Source organism: Poecilia latipinna, unplaced genomic scaffold, assembly GCF_001443285.1.
Source record: "Poecilia latipinna isolate Pla-1442-1.1 unplaced genomic scaffold, P_latipinna-1.0 Scaffold105, whole genome shotgun sequence".
NCBI lineage: Eukaryota > Metazoa > Chordata > Actinopteri > Cyprinodontiformes > Poeciliidae > Poecilia > Poecilia latipinna.
In genome coordinates this window covers 8237-18459 of record NW_015112721.1, presented here as the reverse complement: position 1 = coordinate 18459, position 10223 = coordinate 8237, and the positions used below count along the sequence as shown (strand labels likewise).

The following is a 10223-nucleotide window of genomic DNA, read 5'->3' as shown; positions in this document are numbered from 1 at the left end:
AAATTTTGTTTTAAGGCTAAATTTAAATAAATAAATACAAAAAAAAACCTAATAACCAAGAAAGGAAGACAATAGAAAAAGTTTTTTTTTTTGTATAAAACATCTTGGTACACCTCCAGCTTGGGTTATGCAACTTTTAGGTTCACCTCCACCTCATATGTGAGCTTCCCCTGCAGCTCCATATGTAGCCTGCTGGGAAGCTAAAGAAAGGCACAGAAACAAACAAAAAAATATAACACAACTAGAAATGTAGCAGACTGGAATTTAACAAAAAGCCGAAGTGTGCATTAAAGTAACAATTCGCTTCTTAAACATTTCATTTGCAAACTTTGCCGATGTATGTCCCATTTCTTTGACTGGAAATTATTGCAGATCGGAAGCAGACTCACATTCTGAAGCTGAGATTTGTATTAACACACATTTTCTTCTGATTTTTAGAATATTTCATCACTGTCTGCTCAGCACCAGGATACACCCTCAGGGACCTGAAGATCTTATCTATCACATCAGTTTAAAGTTTGGCAATATTATAGAGATCTTACTGAGAATGCAGCAACTTCCCTGTTAAATTATAAAACATCTTTTCATAAAACATAACTCGGCTTTGGAAAACTCCAAAGCCATTTCAAAACTTTGATGACAGCTGTTTTTGTTCCACTTTCCTCTCACACCCAAGAAATCGTGTCCCACATTTGACCTGTCTGGTTCCACTTCCTTCATGTGGCTTCTCGGAGCTCATCAGAAACAATGCTGGAGGTTAAAAGGCTTAAGTGCACTGAGTGCACTGTCAAAAATAAGGCAGAGCACGATAATTTCTCCAGTCTTATTTTTGGACACAACTCTGCCATTTCTAGATCTACACCAAGAACGTTTTGTTCAGTTTGTGGAGCAAAAACAAAAACTGACAGAAAATAAAATGAAAACTGAATTCACAGCGTGATCACAAAATATTGAGCCGCAGCCAATAGCGGGTTGGACGCAAAAAATAAACTCAGGACTCCTGCCATAAAGTTTGAAAATAACTTTCACCACAAACTTTTTCTGCATGGAAGTCTGTCACAACCCCTATAAAGCACTTCTAATTTGTATATTCATTTACAAACTACAAAATACCCTACAAAATAGCCTTTCACTGCAAAAACATAATATCTTACCAGGTATTTTTGATCTAATTTGACTTTATTATTTCACTTTTAATAAAACATTTTTCCCTTCTTATAAATGTAATAATCTGACATTAGAACAAGTACTTCCTCACCAACATTAATTAATTTTTAAAACAACTCTTGAAAAGTTACTTGTAAGTTAGTTTTGTCTTATCTCAAGTGTACTAAGATACATGGACTAGAAACTAAACCAAAAATACTTGGTAAGATTTTATGTTTTCTGAGTTTTGAACTTTTTCACATTTTTTTATTTATTTATTGCATATATTATGTATTCAAGTTATACGTACCATCACAAAGAGATATATTTTTTTATTATTTAAAGTTGCATTATGTTCCCTGTAGTTTGAACTTTGCTTTCTTGTTCAGCAGATAAATCCTCATTTTTTCCAAATGAAGCTTTGGCGCAAATTCAATCTGGAAGACTCTCTAGCCTCACCTACCTCATCAATCAGTGCCTCCCCCTCATCACCCTGGACCTATCAGCGCTGGATCAAGACACGCCATGGCCAATCATCGATCAAGCTCCAGTTGATAAGGACCTTTATCCATGGCCTCCTCTGCTTACCAGCTGCGATCAACCCACCTCCGCCCCATCTCCACCTTCAGCTCCTGGCTCTTCAGGCGCACATCCTTCTTCGACCTCCACCACCAGTATAGGCCCTGGGGGGATTACATTCCTATGCAACATCAGGAATGTTTATCGAGCTTATCGAAGTTCCAGCTCGACGTCCTCGGCCGGGGCCTGAACTCCAAAGGACTTGAACTTTGTCATTAAACTTTTTTAATCGCTTTCTTTCTCTGTCTGAGTTTCTCCAGATTGAATACTGTCAAGATCCGTGTTATTGTGTGTTTATTTTTGAGTTTTTCTATGTTTTCCTGTTTCCCTGTGAGTCTCTGTCCTGTCCTCCCCGTTGATTGATCCCCAGGTGTGTCTCGTTTCCTTAATTACCCTGTGTGTATTTAAACCCACCTGTTGTCTGTGTTCCTCGTCGGATCCTCGTCGTGTCTAAATTTGTCGTTGTCCGTCGTGTCTATTGCTTTCCAGTAGAACTGTACAGTCCTGGTTTGCTAAGCTCAAGATTCACATTGTCAGTTGCTACCGGTTGTTAGCTGTGAGCTAATTGTTCCTGCCGTGCTGCCTGACTGGACCGTGTTGAGCCACTTCATTAAATCATCTTTTCACCATAACCTGGGTCTCAGCGTTCTCTCCTCACCACCTACCTCACCACCTCATGACAAATACGGATGAAACCAGTTTTCCTTGTAGAGCTTTTGTGCCATTTCTTCTTTTGAATCTTCAAGGCAGGGACAGCTGAGGTGTTGGCAAATTGTGAGGGTGCAGCCCCTCCTACCCCCCCTCCCGCCTCCTTCCCCCTGTTGCTTCAATAAGAAATTGTATCAGAAACTTATGTTAACTGAGTCATGATTTAATTAAGTCTGAACAGAGATAATGCTTCATATACTTAGCTTATGAACATATCAGGGATCCGTTTTTTATGGTTGCTCAACCCAGCCCCTGACTCAGATGTCAACATTTTTTGAAATAATAAAAAAACAAAACAAAAGAAAGAAACAAAGAAAAAACATTTGAGATGTTTGAGGACAAAACATTTACCTCAGATTTCACAAATCTTTAACAACGCAACGCATGTTGGAGCCCTAGTAAAGGGCTATGTCACAGCTTTTTTAGGCATCTAGTCTTAACATTTTAAATCTGTAACACACACACACACGCACACACACACCACACCTACACACACACATGCACACACACACACACACACACCACACACACACACACACACACACACATACACACACACACACAAAGTTTCTTTGAAGCACAATTTGTGATCCTTTACTCTGATCCTTTCTGTTGATTTGTTTTGATTTTGAATCTCTTCCTGCCCCTCTGCCCTGTACTTTGAGCACAAATTATTCTAAAAAGCACTTCATTTTACAAAATACGTCTTCATCCCTTAGAAAACTCAATAAGTGTTTAAATGTAACTACTTTTTCATAGTTATCTTGACTTACAAAAAAGATCGAATCAATTTCCAGACTTCTCCAGACTTTTCATAAATGTGTAGCAACTTGACCTTGAGCTGGATCTGCTTTTAATTAAGTCTTTTTCAATTGCTTTCGCTGCTTAGCTCTAAATGTGTGTGCATGTAAGCTGAATAGTGAACCCTGGAAATAAAAGCAAATGAGAGGAAATCTCACCAAAGCACAGATGAATATCCAAGCATCCTATTCTTTCAGACTTAAATTATCGTTAAACTTCATGTAATACATTTTTAAGCAATTTACTGACCACAAAACATAAAGAAGTCAAATTAAACATCGCTTAAACAAAAAAACATTCTCAGGCAGAGGAGGAGGCACTGTGAGCCGAATGTCCACTTGTAGGTATTTTCTATATTTGTCTGGAAGCAGTTCACTCTCCACATTGTTTCCGTGCAGCTTGAGGTCACACTGCTCACAGGGCAGGAAGTTTCCACCCTCGTTGTGCGGCTCCGTCCACTGTTCTCCTCTGAGACTTTTTAGCAACAGCTCTGATCTTTTTTAGATTGTGTCGTCTGTGTGTTCGTACAACCTCTCTCCCATGTTAGTCTCCCTGCGCCTCCTGGAAAAAAAAAAAAGTTCAATTTAGATCAAACAGCAGTGACAAACTGTGAACAGACTCAAGTAAAAAAAAAAAAGACAATTGTTTTGTCAGCAGATGCAACCTGGCCTGTCATGTTGCATAGCGTGTGGGAGGATGCCATGTCGTATTTTTCTGTTTCACTCTGCCTGTGCTATTATTGTTTTTTTTCTCTCTCTCTCTCTCCCTCTCTCTCTCTCGCAGCATTGGCTTTATCTTCAGAGCGTAGCCTGAAATAAGATTTGTGTCTGACATAATGTTTGTGTTTGGTACTGTACCTCCACAAGAGAAACGCCAGCACTCCTCCACACACCAGCAGCAGGAGGACAAGACAAACCACAGCCGCCGTCGTCCCTCTGCCCTCGCTTTCACAAGGTGCTATGAGCCACAGGAAGAAAGAAAGAAAAAAAAAACAATGAAAAGGGAAAGCAAAACAAGACATCTGACATGTCTCCTCTAAAACACATGAAAGGTTCACTGTAACAAGTCTGTAGACTTCGGGAAAACAGAAGAAGATAACAGAAAGTGCCCAGACAGCCTTTGGATCATCATGCTCTTTGGAAGACAATTGCATTTGTCTCGCCTGTTTAGCGGCTTTGCAAGCGGCAGCAGCTCAAGCAGCGACAGTGATTTATTGATCACACTGTGGAAAATCCTTTATCAGAAAAACAGCACAGGAGATACAATACGCGAGAACAAAGTGCAGCCAGGATGCTCAGACAGACACGAGGTAGGGAGTCTGATGTCGGAAAATCCATGAAGCCAAAAGAGAGGCCGACTTTAAACAAGACAACAAAACACATTTATATTCGCTGTGATCTTCCTGTTTAGGTAACAAAAGTAAAAGTAATACTTTGTAAAGCAATTTCTTTATACATCTTGTGTCACGGAAAAGTATTCATATGATTTCAGGCTTTTTACATCTGGTCCCTTTGCGACTACCAGGTGGTATTTTACGTGCCAGACCAAGACAAAATGTTATTTATTGTGAAAAATACACAAATTGACATATATAGATTTCGAAATGTAATAAAACAATGAATAAATAAGGCAAGTGAGGCGTGTATTTGTATTCAGCGTCTGCGAATCAACACTGTCTATTGCTGTAATTTCAGCTGCATAGTGAGAATATCTCAATTTGCACAAATACATCATATTCAGTAAATTAGAATACTTTACATATTTTTCATTGAGCTCAACTTTATTCTTTGAAAAATATTATTTTACTGGTCTGATATGAGACTGTTGGAGATTTATAATTTCAAATTTGTTTTCAATAGCTGTAAGTGGAAAATTATTATGATTAATAGAAATATAGGTGTTAAGAGATCAGTCGGTGTCTAATTTATCTATGCGATACCTTTCACATAATAGTGGAGCTACAGAAATAAATGGATTTCACAAGAACATTTTAATTTACCAAATGGCTATGTAGAGAAGGATATTTTTGTCCATTCTTTGAGAGATTTAACCTTTTTTTTATGTGCATCACTTGCTGTCTTCCTAATTGTGTGTGGTTACATAATAAATGTGGGGATAAGAATCTAATTTTAAAAAATGCTCCACTTATATTAATTTAACAGGAATTTTTAAGCGTATCAAAAACTTCTTAAAGTTTAAAATCTAATTTCTTAAAGCGATTAAAGAGGCAATGACCATCATAATTAGCCATGTATTCTACACCCCATTGTTGAAGTCAAACATCTGACTAGTGCAGAAGTAAAACTAATACTCTCACTGATCCAAACTGCATTTAAATATTCGGAAAGGTCAGAGAAGCACATCGTGTGTGTGAACGTATCCTCATACCTGCAGTGTATGAGGCAGAGCTGTATCCCAACTTGTTGCCAACCATGCAGGTGAAGTGACCACAAAGGGGAGTCATGGTTACAATCAGCATGTGTCCATCCTTGGAGACTTTTCCCACCTGCTGGGTGACGGCAGCTCTCTCGTGCAGCCAGCTGAAGCTGGGGTCTGTCCCCCACGCCTCGCGGCAAACCAGCAAGGAGTAAGACACGTTGATGCTGACGGAGACATGATGAACTGCCTCTGCACAGACACGGAAACTGTGATGAGGTCAAAAAATGATGACAGGCAAGTAGGTAAAGCTGAGAGATAGATGGAAACAGGAGGTACGAAGTGCTCTGCTGTGGGTTTCTCTCTGCTATAGAGCAGGAATAATGGTGCGCGCTGTCAAAGAGGGTCCAAGACAAAGAACCTTGAGAGACATTTAATGCTGTCAGGAGAGACTGGCTCAGGTTCAAAGCCAATAATGAGATCAGAGAGGGAGGTATTAAGTCAGAAAAAATGGGATGAAGGGAAAACTGAAAGCTGGAAAGCTACAGCGAGAGAGGAGTCATCTGGAGAGACACAAGCAAAAAGGAGAAACAGGAGAACAAAGCCTCTGAGAAATTTAATTTCAAGTGTTACATTTTTAAACGAGACATTCAACTTTCAGAAGAACACAACGAATTCTGATTTGAAGTTAAGGGAAATTCACAGCACTATCGAGTACGCTGAATGCAAAACCAGAAAGTCCAAATTATCACTTCAACCGCTTTTATGCAAAAACACAAGTAACTGTTGCACCTTAATGGCTTCAACATCTGCTGACCTTTCTGAAGACAGGGAAAATGTGACGTACTCTCATAAAAGAGTGTAGCCGCTGACTGTGCAAAATGAAGTAATCTACAGGCTTTAAATGGCAAATAACAAATAGAGCAGAGCGTAAAATTTAGGACAATGACATTTTCTTTCAGTTTTGTCAGAAATATTAATTGTATTTAATAGCCAGGGTTGCATTCGTTTCATATTTAGAGAATAAATGCGTTTTGACACGTGAAACACATTTGGAAATATATTTTAGGTGTGGTAACAAGTAAATAAATGTGGAACAAGTTTCCACAATTTTTTAAAATGTTATCGTTTAGAAGCATGTAAAACACATGGGAATGTTAGAGTTACATGAAATAAGTGGAAAAATGTCCCACATGTGGAAGGTTTTCTTTCATTCACATCTGGATTGTTGTCTTCACTATGATACATGTGGCCTTATGTGAACTGTATGTATTTAGTTAAATATGGGATGCAAACCTATAATCATTTTTTTTAAAACACACACCCTATTGTCACTTTCTAAATGCCGCGCATCATACTGTACCGTAATCCCTGACGATGCAGCGTCCGGTGGTATTGGCTCCTGAGCGATCCGTCACAGTCACAGAGTACTCTCCCCTGTCTTCTGTGCTGTATCCGTTCATCTCAAGTGTCGTCTCCTGCTGCTTCAAACTCACTTGCACATCTGGCTTTCCACCAGAACACTTTGGGTTTTTGGCAGGACACGTAGCCAGCGTCACTTTGGTCCGATCATATCCGGTTTCAGGCTCCCGTGTCCACGTTATCGTGGAGATCTCTTCCCTGAGATCCTTCTCGATCCGAGCTGTGAGAACCAGCTTGGAGCCTGGGATTACGTGGACAGGCTGCTCATTCAGGATGTGAACTGACATACACCAAAATCCACCTGGCACTGAGAACAAGAGGGGGGAAGGGGGAGAAGTTGTTACTGCAAGCTCTTTTATTTTTGTCTGTTTTTCTTATTACATGGAGAGTAACATTCACACACACACACAAAAAAAAAACATGCTATGATGCAGTGAATCGATCTTTATGCTGCAAATATGAATGGATGCAAGGCATATACTGTCTGTCGCATAACGTCAGGCGATGATTTACGGTGCATGTCATCCATGTGCAATCTGATAGCCATCAGCGTCCTGATGTCTGTGTCAAATCCTGTTAAGGCTGCATGCATGCACTACAAGAGCTATTAATCATTTGTCTTGACCTGATCAGCAGACTGTGGAGGACATGTAAATAACAGAACTGAGGTTACTAACGCAAGACGCAGCTAACAAGAAGTCCTGCGTTTACGTAAGAGTGCAGAATCTAAAGTTTTTCCACTTCTGTTTTCTTTGATGACGACAAAAGTATTCTGCTGCCTCATCCTGCAGAGAGACTTTCAAAAAGTGCCTTAGAGTGGCTCGTTAAGTTCAATCAAAAATAATGCGGATGATTATTAGAACAAAAACAGTCTTACACAACAGAAGAAGTGGCAAAACTTTCCAGCGTCGGAGACACTGCAGATCCATAACACCTGCTGGTGCTGAAAGGAAGCAGAGAGAGAGGGGAGTTTGTCCAAAACCTCAACAGCAGCAGCAGCAGCAGCAGTAGCTCGCCATTTCCTCTGTACTCAGGCAGCAGGGGAGCCAAAACAGCAAAAATAATAACATCACCTCCAGAGAAAATATATAAACAATTAAGGCAGTGTTCTCCACCATAACAAGTAGAATACAAATGCTCAGTACATCTTTCTTTTTCGTCCCTGAATTTCCTTTTGTGTGTGTGTGTGTGCATGTGTGTGTGTGTGTGCATGTGTGTGTGTGTGTGTGTGCAGAATCCAAAGAAGTGCAGCACAAAAATTAGGAGCTGGAACAAAACAGAGACCATTCTGCTGCCAAAAACTTTCATTTAAAATAGAAAAAACAAAAAAAAAACATGAACCCCTGAAGCACAGTGAGCAACCAAAACGCAGGGAGGGAAAACACTGATAACGGCTCAGGAACACAACCTGCATCCCATTAAATACAGCCAGGAATTTTCTCCTGTCGTTTACAGAGAATTTAACCTGACAAAACCGGCAAGTGAAGGATTCACCTTACCAATGGAAAGATGAGGCGAACAGGACCGCGGAGGTTTTCACTTGGTGTTCTCGGAGTGTTTAAGAGGAGCACGGTTCAGACTGAAAATAGATTTATGGCCCCAAATGAAGCACCTCCGGAGCGCTTTTGGTCACATAATAGGAGATGATTTCTCTCAAAAACAGAGAAAAAGAAACGTTTGCGACCTTCCTCTCGTCTTCACTGGCTTGTTTGCTGTCCAGTCAGTGTGTGTGTTTTGCAGCCGTCTCTGGTTTTAAACCTGCTTCCTTCCTCTTTTCACTCCACCCCAGTGTTTCTGTATATCCAGTCCTTCCTTCTTTTTCTTTGTAGTTTTCATAAGCAAACTTTCAACAGTAAAAAAAAAAGAAATATATTCCCCCTTCCACACCCTCTCCTACTCTCTCTGACCTGTGACCACAGCTCTGCTCCCCAACATTCAGTCCTTCCAACAATGCAGGATGTTCAGCTCCGGACATTCATGAAACTTGTGTTGTAATGTTTGTAAACAGAGATAAAATGTGAAAGTATGCTTTGGATGAGGAAAAGACAAAGTGATCTTTGTACTCTGGACCTCTTATTCTTCACAAAACGTTTATGGCTGCAGACACAATACATTGTGTTGGCTTTATATTGTACAGCGGAAGCACCAGAGGACATGATTTATTCTATTCTTATTTCTTCCAATCATTGTTACTGAAAAATATCTCCAGGCATGTAAAGGGAAATGCCTGCAGTTTTGTTCTCTGGGAAAAGTTTAGGGGAATCACACAAAAATTGTCATTTGATTTCATCTTATTGCAACACTTTAACCTGTGAGCTTTACAACAGCAACCAAACTAGCTTGTTTACCCAGCTACGCATACATTATACACATCCGAAAAAAGCATAAAGTATTCAGAGATTAATGCAACTGCTCCTCTCCATAGGAGGCACAACCTGCAGCTTAGATAAAAAAATGATGTAAAAGTGATCATAAATCCCTCAGTATTTTACATGTGATTTATGTATAATCACAGTAATCACAGCTGTGGCTCCCACAGAGCTCTTTGTCCACAGAGGAGTGTAGTTAGCAGGAATTATCCAGTGGGTGGCACTAATCTAACAGATAAAGGACATAATCTCTTTTGGCCTTCATACAAGCAGATATCACAAATATGAAAAGAGAATCCAAATGCTAATTAAGCAATGTTCAATTTTTTGGTTCACACAAACACATCACGGTACAAGTGAGTGTGTTCTGCTCCCACTGTGCTTCCAAGTAACAGTTGTGCAGATAGATAAACTCTTTGACGATTGACAGGCGTATGCCACTTTAATTGACTTTGCTTTCAATGCCAAACAAGTGAAACTACAAATAAAGATGAAAAAACGTGATTTAGAATACATCAGTAGTCAAATCATACAAATACTAAGGGCACAAATATTTAATGTGTCTCAGATGTAATAAAATAACACAAAATACTTAACAGCAGTGCTTTCTGTAAACAACAAACAGGATGAAGAATGATTAAATGAACACTGATATACTGCCTATGTCAGTAATTATACTGTACACGTGTTTCTGAACTCATTATACTGTTCAATAACAAACTTAACATGAAAATACCACCACCTGCTGGCTGGGAAGAATTACTGCCAGCATAGAGTGGGAAAGATGAACACAAATATAGAAATAACAAGTAGAAAGATTAT

General features: G+C 39.6%; 1 protein-coding gene across 1 annotated transcript; it reads right to left on the bottom strand.

Moving 5' to 3' along the window:
* Positions 1-2561: 2561 nt before the first annotated feature.
* Positions 2562-8835, bottom strand: LOC106944610 (uncharacterized). Its single transcript, XM_015027700.1, has 6 exons — positions 8532-8835; positions 7910-7975; positions 6974-7339; positions 5623-5862; positions 4092-4191; positions 2562-3795 (listed from the first exon to the last, which is right to left on the bottom strand). Exons 2-6 carry the CDS (start codon positions 7959-7961, stop codon positions 3735-3737), a joined length of 819 nt encoding a protein of 272 aa, XP_014883186.1. The 5' UTR covers positions 7962-7975; positions 8532-8835; the 3' UTR covers positions 2562-3734.
* Positions 8836-10223: the final 1388 nt, after the last annotated feature.

Excerpts from the sequence above, each read along its gene's own strand:
- LOC106944610 (XM_015027700.1), bottom strand. The coding sequence starts at position 7,961 with ATGGATCTGCAGTGTCTCCGACGCTGGAAAGTTTTGCCACTTCTTCTG. Across the intron at positions 7,340-7,909 it reads TTTGCCACTTCTTCTGTTGT|TGCCAGGTGGATTTTGGTGT; the intron begins GTAAGACTGTTT and ends TCTTGTTCTCAG. Across the intron at positions 5,863-6,973 it reads CTGCATCGTCAGGGATTACG|AGGCAGTTCATCATGTCTCC; the intron begins GTACAGTATGAT and ends GTGTCTGTGCAG.